Source organism: Ptychodera flava, chromosome 1, assembly GCF_041260155.1.
Source record: "Ptychodera flava strain L36383 chromosome 1, AS_Pfla_20210202, whole genome shotgun sequence".
Lineage (NCBI taxonomy): Eukaryota > Metazoa > Hemichordata > Enteropneusta > Ptychoderidae > Ptychodera > Ptychodera flava.
In genome coordinates this window covers 21273612-21291537 of record NC_091928.1, presented here as the reverse complement: position 1 = coordinate 21291537, position 17926 = coordinate 21273612, and the positions used below count along the sequence as shown (strand labels likewise).

The window sequence follows — 17926 nt, the reverse complement described above, 5'->3', positions numbered from 1 at the left end:
AAAGACTGAAAGCCCATGCCTACAGTTGGGAAATTCCTCCTGTCTCCCTTTCACTTTTTTATCAAAACCAGCATCAAAACAAAAATTATCATAGATAGGAACAACAAATGTTATTGACCATAACGTGTGGAAAACAATTCTAGGAGATATTGTGAAATAAACAAAATTGACTTTGTTGTTGAAGGCATATTTTAAAAAAAAGTCAGCCCCAAAAATTTGATCTGCCCTGCCTCCTCCGTCACTAACAAACGATCCATCTTGCTCAATCAGCCGATGGCGGCGCAGTTGTATATGACGTCATCACAGACTATTACCATGTTGCTTTTCCGAAAGATGGTTTTCTGAGGTTTAAATTACGGGCTGGACAGTTTCGCCATTTGTGTTGCTATTTCACCCCAAAAATACTGAGTTATCGGTAGGAAAGCACACTTTTCACCCATTTGGCGTTTGATACAACATGAACTTTCATGATTTGTTATCTGTTGCCGCCCAAAACCAGAAACAAGCCGAAAAGAAGGTGAGTTATTGGTACTTCCGGATTCATATGTAGACAGCGATACGAAGCGTACATGTATGCATTGTCACTGTTTCGGCGTTGAAACTGTACTCAAGATCTTAAAAATGCAACCAGCTGTGAGGTGCGCGTGCGGCATTGCATTCCGAATCGTTTTATGCACTGTCCTTTGTGTTTGTTGTTCCGGCCATGTTCCTCAAAAGCTTCAGACAGCCTTAAATTTAAAATTAGGTTTTACAGTTTAAGACTGGACTGCACTGAAGCAACCCGATACACCAACCCCATTATATACCCCCTCCCACCGGGGGAGGGGTCCGGAGCTAGTCCAACAAATACTCCATTGGTCACTTGGATCGTCATTATTTTATCTGAAAGGAAATATTTTCTTGAAGTCAATCAAGTTAACATGAGGCTTTTTTGTGGGAATAATACGATTCATGTATTTGCACGCAGTGCTAGGAACGCGTGTGTTCAGTCACTTTCCGGATAGATTCACGGGGAAAACCCTAGAATACTCGAGAATTATCGATGGATGTAGTCCGGCGAAATTTCCTTTAGTCCCCCTTCCTGTAGTTGGACTTTCCTTGGAGGAAGCAGATCAAATTCAACTTTCTGGGGATTAATAATGAGGGTTAGTTTAAACATGGAAGTGGAAGCGAGTATCGCTTTCTAGTTCCATGGTTCAACTTCAAACAGGGTTGCTGTGGCCATAGGGTAGAAGATGGAGGTCTCCTTTACCTCCATGAGTAGAGCAACCTGTAACCTACATTGAATTTGAAGAATCTGAAAAATAAGGAAGGGGAAAGGGCTTCTTTGGCTTACAATTATACAAAGTATTTCCAACCTCATGTTAACTGTGCATTTAAAGAGTAATAAAAACTCAGAAACATAATTTAGTTTGTACTCATATAGCTGTGGAAACGCAGCTATCTGTTGGCGGGGTAGCGGGGATCGTTATGCGGGTCAAAGGTCAACCCCGCCACGGATAGCTGCGGGCCAACTGCCATCGAAAGTGGGTCTATTACGACGACACAACATGTATCGGAACTTTGAACGGCAAAATCAACCAAAGTGAGCGTAATTCAATAAAATGACCTATACCTGCCTGAACTCTGATTATTGCTCATTCCCTAACTCCTTTTGTGAACAAAATTTCTGGTTCGTTTACGTAATTCGGCTGATTTTCCAAGGAGTACTCAAGATTTTCACTCCAGCAGCGAACTTTGACTTCTATTGATATGCTAATAAGGATCTGACCGGCCGTCACGCTATTCACGTTCGAACGAGCGACATCCTTATTAGCATATCAATAGAAGTCAAAGTTCCCTGCTGGAGTGAAAATCTTGAGTACTCCTTGGAAAATCAGCCGAATTACGTAAACGAACCAGAAATTTTGTTCACAAAAGGAGTTAGGGAATGAGCAATAGTCAGAGTTCAGGCAGGTATAGGTCATTTTATTGAATTACGCTCACTTTGGTTGATTTTGCCGTTCAAAGTTCCGATACATGTTGTGTCGTCGTAATAGACCCACTTTCGATGGCAGTTGGCCCGCAGCTATCCGTGGCGGGGTTGACCTTTGACCCGCATAGCAATCCCCGCTACCCCGCCAACAGATAGCTGCGTTTCCACAGCTAGTACTCATATGGCCTTTGATTTCTAACCATATGTACTAGGAGGCTAAAAAAAAATAATATGTTGGGAAATAGGGATTATTATAAACCACTATTGTACACTGAGCCACAGTCCAATAGCTGTAATTATTGTAGCTGTGCGCCAGCTTTTTCTGTCTTGCTGGCTGTGTAGCTGGCCCGTAGGGCTACAATCCGTAGCTATTATTAATGCCAAAATTTTGCACAGTAGATCTGTTGTGCACAGCTATGGTCGCATAGGCAGCAAATTTTAACTTATACCATGGAAATTTTGCCAGAGTCTTTCCTTTTGATCTTAAGCGATGGCATTTATGGTAGGAATTGATCAACAGTGTATATTGTGGACTGGAAAACCACGGTTTAATCATAGACAGTAGATGGCTGTAGATTTGAAGCAAACTCTGTTTAGCGTTGCTGAACCGTTGTTTTTGTACAGTCCCAGTGGTGTTGAGTATAGCGAATGTTGAATCCATATTCAGCTTTGGTGTGTTATGTAGCCTATAAAAATTGAGCATTCTATCAATGTTATTCCCTACAAACATTCAGTTCCACTGTCACAGTGTCATAACATAATTTCAAAAAATATCTCATGTTTTTTGACGTATTTTTTAAATGTGGCCTTAAATGATGTTTGTATGTTGTGGTGTGCAGCATAAACGTTTCTGCTAGTGACACAAGCGATAACTTACGGAGTTTCAAAACACTGAAACAGATTATCATGAGTTTGTCGGATTATGTTTTTGCCATATGTTTCAAAGAATGTCATGCATGTATGTATGTTTATGGCAAAATTTGACTAAATTTGACTAAATAAACAATGTGATCCTCATTGTTGCTCTGTATTAGAATGTGTCCTCGATTTAACACTTTCCTTTTGAAGAAAATGCATTTCTCTACGCTTTGTAGGAAGGTAGACAGTGGTAACTACATTGTACCCTATATAATAGTCGTCCATTTTCGTCTGTACATGTAGCTTGGACAGAATAAGAGATACAGTACTGTGGTACCCCCTCCCAAGAAAGAGGTGAAGAGAGTTGACACCGAGGCCATCAAAGCAGTGTTAAATAAGAAAGAACGAGAAAAACACAATAAAGGTAATTTTTTTAGCTACTATAGACTATAGTCTATAGAAGCTATTGGGATGGGTATCCGTCCGGCGTCCGTCGTCAGTCTGTATGTATGTATGTATGTATGTCCGTTTGTGAGGCGTCCGTCCACTCAAATATCTTGAGAACCGCAGAACTTACTGATTTGATATTTGTTGTGTAGATGAAAGGTATGATTTTGAGAAACTATTTTTTTTAATTTTTTGATTTTGTTGAAAATAGGCAAATTAATGCCAAAAAAGGTGTTTTTGGTAAAAAATCTTCTTCTTCATAACCGCTGGTCAGACAGCTTTGTTATTTGGTGTACAGGTCCCTAGGGGTAACCCAACTTAGATTTGTTCAAATTGTGATGAAATATGCAAATGTGTATTTTTAAGGAATTTTTTGTCATTTTTGGTCAAAACTTGACTTACATTGTATGTAATTCTTGTACTGTATAAACCCTATCAATTCACCCAGAAAAAAATAATTAATATGATTTTAAATAATTGAATTAGGAAATCATCAAAGCCAAAATAATTTTAGTGTAGAATTATCAGAAAGTTCAACTTTTTTTGACAGTTCATAGTGAAATGCTTACCATCTTGGAGGATTTAAACATGTAAAGGCAACTTTCCTGAATTTAACTTTGACATATTCTGAACCGTCATTTATTGTGCCCTGTATGTTATCTAAAAGAAATTGCTCAAAATAGTCAATAGAGATAGAGATAGAGAAAGAGAAAGTTCTAATTTCCATTTATGGTTGACTTGGTAAGGATAAAATAAAATTACTTTTTGAGGAAAAAAATAGAGTGGTCAAGTAAAAGAGTGGTCAAAGTGATAGGGTTTTTATGGTACAGCTGGGCTGTAAGATTCCTCATGTGCTATTTATAGCAATTGTGCAATCTGTGTAAACAGTGCAATGAAAGTTACATGATTCCTTATTATGCTTTTGATGACCTTGAACTTCTTAATTTTCAAACATTTGTCTCTTCAGTGTGCTTTCTCTGAGTATGTACAGTTTCAACTTATTCAACAGAACTCACTTACAATGTTAATCACAGATATCCACCTTCTTCATCAATACATGTGTCACAAAAGGTTATTCTCTACATAACACAGCAGAGCTCTGTCAACTGTTGAGTTGCTTGTTCTTTCAAAACCACTGGTCAGACAGCTTTAATATTTGGTTTACAAGTCCCTAGGATGACCTAAGTGAGATAATTTCATACAGTTAGGAAATACTTAATTTTGTATCCATGTCTACAGTAGCTTCAGGGACTTTGGCCCTATGTTTAATCCTCTCTACAGCAAATGGTACAAGAATGTTTTATATGTTTGACATATCAAATCATAGGTTGATCATTTTATATTGCCATGATCTTTGTGTCTATTTTCAACATTCAGTGTGCTCTCCTTGCCAGATTTGAGTGCTGCTGACCCTTTTTGACATTAAAGAAAATATTACGTACATGTACAAGTGGTATGGCACCTCACATTTGTATACAGCTGACTCAAGCTAGGAGTGTTTAGAAATTCTCTAACTGCAAAGTGTCTCAAGTCTGAAGACGATCTCTTATAGGTACAATGAGATAAATGAAATACTGGAAGTTGACTAAAAAATTTGGAGAAGACCTTGGGTTAATGCTTGAATGCAAATATCCACAACGGTCAGCAGGAACAGTGAACCATACTGGAAGACTCCTGCCTTTCCTGTCATTGTAGTATAAAGCCTTGAATGCCAAAATTTGATCAGTTTCTTGTTCAATTGCACTCCAGTTGCTCATATCCAAGGTGTTTGCTTATTCAATAATTTGGTATTCACACACTGCTACCATTGAATATTTAGGGGTTATTACACGAAGTTTGGGCGATACCGCGTCGTATTCGAGTGATGTGTCCGTATTTTGACGAGTTGCGCAGCAACGAGTCAAAATACGGACACATCACGAGAATACGACGCGGTATCGCCCTAACGTCGTGTAATAACCCCTTTATCATACATGCATGCTTTGGTTATGACTGTTTTCCTACAGACGCTCCGAAATTAGCGACGAAATCAACTTGAAATCGACCTTGCTTCCTTCAGGCTGTACTTATAAAAAGTTGGTTGCTAAGGAGTGATGACAACCGTATCACTTCTTGATATTATTCCGCTATTGGGCCATTCCACTTCAAAGGAGGGTTTATAGAGCACTTTTAAAGCAAACAATTTAGATATTACGATGTCGACACAGGTTGTCACAATTTGAAGAAGATTGATTTTTAGTTTAAAATGACGGTGGATGTGAAACATAGGCGGGAGATTTAGTTTAAAATGACGGTGGATGTGAAACATAGGCGGGAGATTGTAAAATGGGTGTGTTTTCGTGCTTTGATACATAACCTCATCCCTGCGTGAAAGTTATTAGGCCGCCAAAATCGGGTCAAAATACTCGCGCCACGCTCAAACTCTATCGAGTATGAACAGCTGAGAGCACACGTACAGAGAGCAAGCAGCTCTGCGACATCTATGAATGCACACAGTGGATATAATACCCATACCAGTCAGTTTATCTCGAAGAATTATACATGTTCCCAGACGTCAAATATGCCGAATTTACCATCTCAGATTCTCTGTAAGCGGATTAGTGAAAACATGAAGTGAGTACACTGTAAGCTGTAGTGTCGTAACTCGTTGGTGATTTTGTTGCTGTACGAATAAAACATTTCAAAGGTATTTCCGTCGTCTGCTCGTATATTTTTGTTCCTGGCTTGCCTAAATAGAACTAAACTTCCTTTAACAACCTAAGCGAAAGTTTGACTTTCCCTAGATGGTACATTGTATCTGAAACCCGCACCGCATCGGTGCCACCAGACACGATCATGACCTGTGCACTGACAGGTACAAATCGGAAATATCATGTGCACCTTCAACCTTGTCTGTCGCGAGTATTTTCAGTGCGGTTGGATTTTCGTGGCTCATTTACGACTGTAAATGATGTAATTCACCGCCCAGATACTTTAAGCTCATCAACAGGAAACTTGTCGTAAAGCGATTCTATCATGATGCTCTGTCAACCGATATCATTACGTGTAATCATACATCCATGGTGTAATCTTCAGCAGCGTAGACGACACGAAAACACTGCACTGTGCACCACCACGGGACCGGCCGTGAATTGGACAGGTGTCGGCAAAATATACAAATTTTCAATACGTTTGTTTGTATGTTTTTGGTACAACTGTACTTGTGCCTAAGTGCAATGCCCATGAGTGACTGCAAACAACAGAATTTTGACCATAATTTGTCATTTGTCTTATTCGCTCAGCTGTTTAGTACATATATACCAACGGAGGTCATGCATACAGCGAAGGTCACGCGTACGCGTCGCTGTAAGTAGTTCGGTTACAGTGAAAATATAATTCGTATTTTCACTAGTTAAAATATGGGCTCATATCAGTACCGTCTGAACAATAGAAGAATGGCATACAGGCACAGCATGTATGATAATTATAATCATTTGTTGCTTTCATGTCATGTTGATAACAACGAGTACAAGCATAACATAACCGTACGGTTTAAATGTCTGTACTCTTTGCAAACTTAAAAAATAAGTACAGTATGAAAGGATAGTATTCACTGACGTGGCTTTCTAAGGCATACATGTGTACATATACATGTACGATATGTTGTCTAATGAAAAATCTGATAGTATTATAATGTTGATATCATGACTTCATAAGTTGTCACTGGTATCAATTACAAATTGTTTACAGGGAGGGTCATCCCATCTGGAGCTGTGCGGCATTCTTGTTGAAAAACATTGCCTCTTCCCGGAAGTTGGCAATGAATGTCAAGCAAATGTGATGCAAATTCAGCATTTGATGCATGTTCTTTCCAATCACTGTAAGACTTTGTCAAATAAACTTTGGTTGCGTCCCTTTGTTTATGTGAAGCTGCTTTAACCATTCATCAGTTCAGTAAAGCCGCCAGTTTAACATTTTGACATGCATAAGGATATTTAGATATGTTTTGCATGGCAACAGATCCGCCATGTAGGGCCCACATGCATATCCGCAGATGGGAAACCCCTCCCCTCCTGTAACTTTAAGTATGATTATTTTACTAAAGTCCATTGTTCCTTGTGTTTTTAACATCCACAACAGCTGTAGAAGCAGCCAAGAAAAGGCAAGAAGTCAAGCAGAAGCAAAAGCTAGCGAATTCACAGTCTAAAGGAGACAGAAAACCAGACTCCAAAAAACATGCTAGGACTAAACCTCCTCAGCCAGAAAAAGGCAAGGAGATTACTGACAGAAAGAATGGGCAAACAGGTGCTTACAAAAACAAGGATCATGAAAAAGACACAAACATTTCATGGAAAAAGTGCAAGACATTGGACATAAGGTGAAAGAAAAAGAGACAAGAAAGGAAATAGCTGGTCCAAAACAGACATCAAAGAGCTCAGTGAAGAAACCACCGCCGGGTGGCGGACCCATAGACTTCAATAAACTGATGGAGCTAGCTGCTAAAAAGCAGCATGAACCGAAACAGTCTGCGAAACTGACAGAGATGATGTGACATCTCGTAGCGAGGCAAGCAGAAATAGACCACAGGGTCAACACAGGGAACCCACAGTGCACCACAGGGAAGCACAGAAAAATAAACAAGAGACATCCAGAACGCACACAGGAAAACGGAAAGCCAACGAACGCGGGAGCGTCCCAATGAATGACGCTCCGTCTGGGAAAAAGCCGAGGTTGAATGGAGTGAGCACGAACAATGCAAAACCTGTTACAAAGAATGGCAGTAGTATTCATCCACAACAAAAACACAGGACAGATACACTGAGCAAATCTAACAAGGCTGGGGCCAAAGAAGGTCAATACGGCTTGGTGAAGAAACCAGGCCCCAGCTCAGCGGTTGACAAACAGCGCCCTCAACAGGCTCCAAGTGCCACTGTTAATTCTAGAACTTTGAAGGTGGGGCAGCCTAGCGCAAGACACAGACCACCACCTCCCCCACCATATGGTAGAGATATGACAAACTCAGGACCTTTCAAAAGACCTCCAGGTATTTATATATTGTAAACTCTGTTTCAGCTCATTAGTGTGTGACTTTTTTCTGTGAATAGCATGTACATGTACATGTATACCAAATTTCAATGGATACAATTTCTTTCTGTATCCATTCCATCTGCTATCAAAGCTGTAACCATGTCTTATTTTATGGCTATCATGCTTTGATAAAAGGCCAGTAGCTATAATTTTTTTCTAACAATTTTTTTTTTTTATGTCAACTTCAGTTTCTTGTTCCGAAACCATGTTGAGATCCTTAATGTTGAGCTTGTCAATGCAACCAGTGTAGAATGCATTTTTATTTCTGACAAATGAATTCTGGTTTGGGCAAGAATGTAAAACACTGACTGTGCATGATTTCACAGTGATTTGTGTTAAACTGTTGGCAACACGGGAACTCAACATACTCTCTGAATTTAGGAGTTGCCAACATTGTCAGGGGTGATTATCGTCTGCATGGTAATATATGTCAATAACAAAGAAATCAAACTCTGCAAAAATTGAAGCATTTTCTCAGGAGGGAAGTCATGAGCGGTCAAAAACACCCCATATCTACACACATTGCACTTAGAACACATCACAATCAAATGCAAGAGTGTGTGGATCAGATCTGGTGGCTGTGTTTTAACTATACCTGACCTACTTCCAGACAATGTTTCAACTTTCACAGAGTTGGTTTCTTTCCGATCTGCTGATAGTTACACCTGATAACTACTCAATTTAAACAGTATGTCCAGTTCCCATGTCACCACTGGTTCAACGCAAACCACTGTACACATACATGTATAGACAGTCTTGACAAGCTAGATAGGTGGTGTTTCAACATGCCGCGGGGAATAGAACAACTTTGGGTGATGTACAAGACATGGAAAAACAGAGATAGAGGAAAATCATCAAACATTCAGCCTATGGCCCTTTATTTTCTAACGTCTGAAATTACAGAAAGGTATACAGAATTTAGTTCATTGAATTTGACACCCACCAAACTACAGTATCATCATCCACTCATACCTTCAGTAGCAATAACATTTGACATGTCATTGGATTGGTGTATTTACACCAGTACATGTATTTATGTATAATTATCCATTTGATGACTGTTCTCCACCAAAGATGATTACATCATACATGTCTGTTGATGTGCTGTAGAGTCAATAGACTGTATTTCATTGGATTGTATATTCCTTTCTGTATTTCAGCGAGACCACCTGCTAATGTCAAACTCAAAAGACGTCAGTTGGACAGTGAAAGTGAAGACGACGAAGATGATGGTTTTATTGATGACACGCCGTTAGACGACAATGTTGATGTGTCAGGTTTTATAAAGGAAATCTTTGGTTATGATAAATCAAAGTAAGTTGAAACAAACTAAACTCTTTTGTGTAATTTTTATTGAGAAAGATTTCTTCAATGGTAATAGTACACATATCTGTTACATGTGTTTACTGTTGTGTAACTACATAACCAATCTGTAGCCAGAGCAATTTGCTGGGAGGTCAAATTTAAAAACAGTCGAGCCTAACATGCACGGTATAACATATTTTGACAGCCAGAACCACTTTTTGAATGCCCCTTTAACATGCACAAGCTGGCACAAGTTTAAAGGGAGGGTGTCGTTGGAACTCTGCTCAAGGGTTGCCAGGGACCCCCACAACCGATGTAAACACTGTACATGTATCTAGGGTACGTTGTCAATTGATGAAAGTAAAACCTGTTTGTTAATAATGAATATAGTAAAGTTTAAATGTTGCAGCTATAATGACATGATGCATCTAGATATTATGCATAAAATATATTGTTTGTAAACAAGAAAGTCGCACACATGCAGTTCCGACGACACCTCTTTAAGGTAGTATGCGCCTCAAAATTGAAAGGCACATGTAAGCAGCAAGTCACTGTTTCTTGATGTTTTTGTGTGACATTGAATACTTTCTAAAAATCAGCTAGGACCATATTTACAGTGTGACAGTGTCGTGTGAAACATCTCTGTTACTGTGTGCTGGGGTAGCTGTTTGTCAGAGTAGCATGTTGGAGAGCATTTGGCCTGTATCGGGAACTTCTATAATACTATTGAGAGTGTATTTTCAATAGAGTTCAATCATACAAAAGTGTTTCATTTGATTTTAATATTCTGGTAAAACACTTCTAAAGATTGAATCTTTGAGCAGAAAATAAATTTCTTAATTTATTGTGACTCTTAAAATTCACCAAAATTGCTAAGCAGCTGAAACTTTGCCAATGTTTGTACTTGCATCTCACATGAGTGCTGTCTCTTTTTCCAGGTATGGCTATGAGAGTGACTACGCCCTTCGCAGTATGGATGCTTCCTACAGTCAGATTGCCAAGGAAGAAGCCAGAAGGTATGTAGCTTGATCTAGAAGAGTGTCCTTAGTGTAAACGTTGAAGTAAAAGGCCATTTTAAGAGAATCAGGGCCAGACATGATGCAAGTGGCACTGCCAACATCTAGTACATGTACCGGTACATGTATATTGATGCGTCTTTTTGATAGTTTGGAAACACATGGTACAGATTGAGATTAGCTTTCCAAAATGAAGTTTTATCATAGAGCTATCATAGATTTACCTGCATCAACCATCATGTCACCCTGTGACTAGAGCTCTATCTAGGCAAGAATGGTGCTTCTAGGGCTGTCCTGTTGTAGGATTCTTTCAATGATATTGTTCATAGCATTGTTTGCTCATCAGCAGCCACAGTGTCGTATTATTGATCTAGTAGTAGCATCAAGCTACCCTGTCACAGTTTGGTTGGCACGGCGCTTGCCATACCCCATAGACGTTTCCGGAGGATCTGTGAGCTAACCTGAGCAGAATGCTACTCTTAGTCTGTAGTGCAGTACATAAATGATCGGAAATACCATCACATTTATGTTGCCCACTTATATACTGCATCAGTACCCAACCAGGAAATTGACCTTTGAACTCCACTAGCATATCTGGGATAACTTCACTTTGTTAAAACACCATCATTACAAGCAATGATTCATATTTGTAGGCTTGTGATACCAAGAGTGAAATATTTCTTTCTTTTTGTCCATCCATAGTGCCAGAATTGCAATGATGGAAGACATGGAAGAGCTGAGGAAGGAAAAGGAAGAGATGAAACGTCGTGCCATGAAAAAAGCCAAAAAGTAGAAAATAGTGTCTGGTATTTTCTGCCGTGCAATATAATTCTCCAATTTTCAACACTGAAACTTTATCCAATTTTCAAAAGTCTAAATTTTGGTTTTGTGATTGATAAAATAATTATCTTTTACCATTTTGATCATATTTATTGTTTAATTTGAATAGTGTTGCTTACACTGAAATAATTTTGAAGTGTGCGTTGACAGAGCTCTGCTGTCACAGTTTGTGGGACTAGAATTGTCAGTATCTTGACACTAACTGCAAAGACAGTATACATGTATGTGCAGTGAGTCATCATTTGATGTTCACAAGGTCATCACTTGGTGTGCACTTTATCAGCATTTGTTGTGCAGCTGAGTTGGTCATCATTTGATGTTCTGTCAGTGGACATCATTTGATTGGCAGTGGGTCATCACTTGATGTGCATGGCCATCATTTGATGCTCTCCATGAAGGTCATTTGAGGGCAGTGAGTCATCATTTGATGTGCAATTTGTAATCATTTGATGTCCAATTTGTCATCATTTGATGTGCAATTTGTCATCATTTGTTGTGCACCCAGTAATTGCTCACTTACCAAATGGCAGCTGTGCTCTGACAATGCACCATTCATATATTCCAATTACAAGACATTATTGAAAAAGTTAAAAGTGATCAAAATTCATTTAGGAAAAAAACAATCTGTCAGTGGATAGAGAATTATGTACACATTTTCTGGTGCTATCAGAGTCCAGAGAAGATTATCAAGAATATCTTTTCGAATCAACTTATTCTCTGTTTATCTTGGGCCTTATTTACTATGAAACCAGGCCCCCTTTACTTAGATTCTGGGGTTGAGCTATTACATTTTATTTTATGTAAAGTTGAGTGAATAATGCTGCCAGAAAAGGTACAAGTATTTCATTAATGTTCATTATGTAAGTCACATGTAGTTGGGATTACACTTTTAGACAGAAGATAAAGGATTTCCTTCAAGGCTTAAAAGATACAATCAAGTTGATGACGACAAATATCTTTCATACTTTGTTGAAGTAATTTCCGAGCATTGAGTGGTGGCAAACCACAGGCAGCTTTAAGGTAGAATGCGCCTTGGGGACAGACTCTCAAATTTTACAATTCTTGTTTGATCTACCACTTGTTGGGAATCGTTTTAAAGCTTTTGGAATAAGAAGAGTTTCTACCCTCTTAGTTTTTTGAAAATCGAAACTTTTATTTTGCCTCACAGAGTTAACACAGAGATGGTGGCCATTTTGAATTTCAAATATGTTAATGTCAGGTAATTTGTTTCTCTAGGCGCATACTACAGAGACTTAAAAGTGCCTTCTCACATATCAAAATATTATACCCTACATACCGGTATATTAACACGTAGTATATTGATTATTGATATGATCTGTTGGACTTCTGTAGACGTTTGTTGGTTTGTTATTCCTCTCCTAAATTTCTTCAATACATGCAATGCTAGCGTGGTTCACAGCAACAAAGACAATAGTCCAGGCATTTCTTGTGGATGTTTTGATTACCGCCATTGCAATGCGTATCATTTCACAATATTTCCCACGAAGTGGAAACTTTGTTTCTAATATACATCATCCTGTCTTTGTTTCATTAGTTTAAGGCAGAATGCACTTCAGGAACAGATATCCAGACTCTATAATTACTACAATTCTTTTCTGATCTCTCACATCTGGGGGCTTATTTTTAATAAAGCTCTTGGAGAAAGGAAAATCCCCCCCTCTTTTTCCAAAAATCCAAATTTTAAGTTTTTCCAATAGATTGACACAGGAATGGTGGCCATTATGAATTTCACACATCAAAAATATTTTGGATAATTTGTTTCTCTACTTCCAAACTTTGTGTAGTGACCCCTGCTTTTTATTGTTGAGTTGAAAAGAGGACTGTTGAAAGTTTCATATAGGGAATTTTGAGCAAAAGTTTAAGTCTCACTTTCAAGGTGCATACTACCTTAATAATGATTAGGGCATTAGTTAGTAATGTTAATGAGATAGCACTGGCATTTTCAGTTTATATTTGAGTAAAGAATTCAGAGTTTGCAAAATGGCAAAACTGAAATAATTTAAGATTTCTATGTTTTTCAACGTACAAATAACTGCTTATGGGATGGATGTGCTATGTTAGTATGATTCTCCAGCAAAAACATCTCTGTGTAAAACTGGGAAGAAATTCTCAAAAGATTTCTGCAGTGGAACATGTCTAAAGCGAACCCTTCTAAACTGGAAACCTGTCGTAACTGAACCCTTTTCCCAGTCCCATTTCAATAAAACTCTGTGTTAAAAGGACCTCTACAAATCAAAGACATGTCCAAACAACAATCTTCCCAGTCCCTGAATGGTTCGGTTTAGACAGGTTTTGCTGTACGTACACCCTAGATATAGATTTTACATCAGTCGTAAATTGACCAAACACTATAGCAATTAGCTGCCATGAAAATTTGATGGTTTTCAACAGTCAGCTACGTTAATTGTAAATTTTAGAAAACTTATGGTAGTACCGTAGTTTCATTTCTAGAAGTACATGCAAGTGATCATCAGTCAAAGTAATATATCAAGTGTTACTTTAAGTCATTCTCTTGGTCAATTTTTTTTCAATCACCAATTCTTTTGGCTTGGATATTGGGAGGAAAGTTTTCAATGACTTTCTGAAGAATATTTTGCAAATATTCATGCGGCACCAGCAGGTCCGTACAAATTAGGTACATCACTGTTGAATTCTTACAGAGTGACTACATGTTTGTAAGGAATGAAGCAAACTTGTGTTTACCTCGATAAGGCCACAAAAACAGAGAAATGTTGTATTTTTCATCCTTGCTCATGTTAGGTTCACCCATCTGAGTCAACCTTTATTTTCAATGCTCTGAATTTTTTATTGAAAATAAATGCCTGATCTTGAATTGTTTATTCCATGATAAGATTAAATCGATTAAAGTTATACAAAACTTTTATTATTGTTATCAAAGTTTCCAGACTGTACAATTCATGAAGCATTTTGCTGCACAACAGAATCACTGCTGCATGCAAACTTTTATTTCATGGTTTTCATGCCGTTATTTGGTCTTCACAGTGATAAATCCCACAAAAACCATTCTTCACGAGTGAAGATTAGCATTCTAAATCGTTGGATATAAAGAAATTTCCTGGGGGGACCTTTGGCTATGTACTCTATATTATGAATGCTAATGAACTCCCTAGGTCAGCGGCTATCATTTGAAACCCTGTATTAGTCTTCACTCTCGACCACATTTCCTCACCTATTGAGACATCAATTGTGCACATAAGCTATATTATATCCAACAATAAACCATTTTGCCTGATTGGAAAAAAAAACCTCGTCCAATATACATATACACCTCATCAGCCTGGAAATGTACATCGACAATAACAATGTAGTGTAGTATTGACAAGGGGTATTTGGTCAGTAGATTTTCAATACCTTACAAACATACTTTACTGTGGGTTCCCTTGTTAATATGTTCACTGGGCCAAAGTGTGTAAATTCTTTATTTTTTGTCTGTGCAGGCATAGTTTTTTGGAGTTTTCAAGAGAAAACCAACTTTTCATGCAGAATTTTCCAATGTTGACAATATGCTATCACAAAAAATGCTGTAACTTTTACATTGCAATAAAATTTATCCTGATTGCAGCCATGTTACAACAATGAATGATGTAGGGATGAAAAACTCTCTCTCTCCTCTAGAAGCATATAGTCACAGGAATGAGCAGCTTGTATGAGAAAACTGTCAAATAATGGCATATTGATTTTGTGCTGAGTTGTTTTTTTAAGTGGGTTTTTTAACACCTTACCCAACTAATTTTCAGAATTTGAGTCGATACAAGAGACAGAATTTACTCACTCTGACTTTATTGCTGTGTAGAGAACTAGACTACAATATTGTATTGTGTTGCTGGCCTCATTTAGTAGAAAGTATGTACATTTTATCCAAAACGGCTTAGCTTTTTAAAGCAAAAAACAATTTTCTGTTGAGCTCATACATGGCACATTGTCAAGTATTAAGCAAGTGATTTTCTGATGACTTTGATTGAGGGAAGTCAAATTCTTGATTGTGCATTTCAATTGTTTTAGCATTTAGGTGACAGTAAGTTAAGAATTTATCATTTTAGTGCACAGGCTTGAAACTGAACGATTGAGATTTCAGAAAGGGGCCATTTGCCAGGTCTTTTTTTTCAGATTAGGAAGAGAATGGTTACAGTTCAGCTCTAAGTCAAGTGATATTATTTCCAGTACTTTATTTCGACACCTAGCTAGCCAGTATTATTCCGTACGCTGGAAAGCATTAAATGAAAAATTTACCGAATGGTGTGTTGCTTATAGTCTTCATCAGCCCAGCACAATATGCATTGCACATGAGCCAGCCACCATCTTTGCAAAGTTAATGCTGGCTATTCCACCATGCCACAGAGAGTACACTGAACACACTGAAAAATACAATTGTGATCCCAGTACTTCTAAAAAGTGCTATACTGCATGAAAGAAAATGAATGAGGGAGATCGTCTGAGTATTTATCTATATTCTGTAGCAAAAATCCCAAGCAGCAGTTATAAATGAAACTAATGTGGAAATACCCGGTGATAGCATTCCAACTGCAAACTGACAAAGTTTGGTTATTGATAATATCTGATGAAATCTATAGCCCGTTGTTGTTTTAAGCAACGCTTCCACTTTGCCAATTACACTTTGCTTCCATGGATTAAATTTGCTGTGACTGTTAATGCAACAGTTGGTTTCATGAAATTTTAAGATCATGGAACTTCCCCTTTGCTGATCTAGAAGTACTCTCTACATAATGGAGACAGATAATTACTGTAACAATACTTGTCCACACTGAGAATAAATCCACTTATCTTCGTGTTTGTTGTATTTGCATATTTCACAATTGATGCTAACCTAAAGGTCCCCTGACAACAATCCTGGAGCGCGAATGTCACAGGCATTGTGTTATTAAAAGTCAGAATGCGGACAGAATAGCGCCCTCTGTGTCATATATGATCTCGTAGCAATGCGTGCAGTTATACACTGTGAACAAAGTACGGTTCACGTCAAAGGGCTAGATAATAGAAATGTGAATAAATACGTTTCCCTTAAAGGTTGAATTGATGGCATGCATTCATACTTTTGACATCTCAACCCCTCACCCCATGAAAATGGTATCTTTCTGTAAAACTGGGTACGTTTCGTCATGCAGAGAGATTACTCGACCTCAATGGTTTCATGAATGGCTGTTATCAACAGTATGGCCCAATATTCAATTCTGACAAATGCATACATTGCAAATGCATCTCAGACAATTGCGCATGGCAAATAGAAGAGGACTTAATGTGATTACCCTCGGGGTGACGGCACTGCAATAGGAAAACTATACACATAACTTGCAACACCAGCAATATCATATACGGCACCAACCTGTTAACAATGTGATAACCTTGTATATACATAGTAGAACCTGGTAGGAAACTAAAAACACGGATATACGAACGTGTATATAATATCAAACCAAAAAAACACTCGTAAGCGAACACTTTAATATAAGGACCATAATATTAACAATTTCACAACATTTGGAATCTATTTTTCCTTTTGCTTTGTTCACTGTCACAGCTCAAACCGAACAGACGTGTTCCACAAACTTGTAAGTTCCTTTCTGGTTTCTTTTACGAATTTCAGTATCCACATTTCAATAAATTGCGTTGTTTAATTTTTCTTTTTTGTTCCTTCTTTACACTCACATTACATAGTCACATTTCTTCTATAGACTTTACATTCTACCAAACAGTAGCTGCATTGTCGAATATACGCTCAATACGTATACATGCGTATTTGTTCTCATATTTCTTGACCGTATAGAGTAAATTGTAATTTTCGACCCCATTTTTCCCATTGTGTCAGTATAGCCTCTGATGAAGTTCGTCGTGTAGGACTACCGTTAGGAATAATAATTATCTATTGTATAGTAGCAGATGGGTCTTGTCAACTTTTTTTCACACCTCATGTATACACATGGTTTAGTAATACGGTTTTGAATTGATCCCCGCTTTTTTCTCATTGGGTAAACCTACCAACAAGAAGATGTTGACAAATTGCGGCTGACTCGCAGCGTGTTTGCAAGGTTATATCTGATTGGTCGATTGTCACTATTCACAGCCACTTAGGGAGTCTATTTGTATTGTTTTCATTATATTGGTAAGATTCAGCCACCCAATTGGATAACAGCTTCGAAATCGCTGCGAGTCGGCCCACAAATTGTGGCCTTTTGAACCATGTTTTTTGCTCGAACAAGGTTTTGGCCCATTTATCTTTTAGAAGATATAGAGTTTTTGTGCTAGTATTTAGGCCAGCATATAAACTTTTTGCTCCCTATTTGATGGTAAATTGTTGTTTGTGCTTCATAGTTCTGTTTAAGATACACCTGTACCCGATTTGGAGGTGAGTGCCCCTGAA

At 38.1% G+C, this 17926-nt stretch overlaps 1 protein-coding gene across 1 annotated transcript; it reads left to right on the top strand.

Moving 5' to 3' along the window:
* The first annotated feature begins 340 nt into the window (after positions 1–340).
* On the top strand, positions 341–15784 carry LOC139143480 (protein SPT2 homolog). The gene is made up of 7 exons (XM_070713839.1): positions 341–517; positions 3137–3257; positions 7400–7637; positions 7774–8303; positions 9508–9661; positions 10591–10668; positions 11371–15784. The coding sequence occupies exons 1-7, from the start codon at positions 458–460 to the stop codon at positions 11459–11461; spliced, it is 1272 nt and encodes a 423-aa protein (XP_070569940.1). The 5' UTR covers positions 341–457; the 3' UTR covers positions 11462–15784.
* Positions 15785–17926: the final 2142 nt, after the last annotated feature.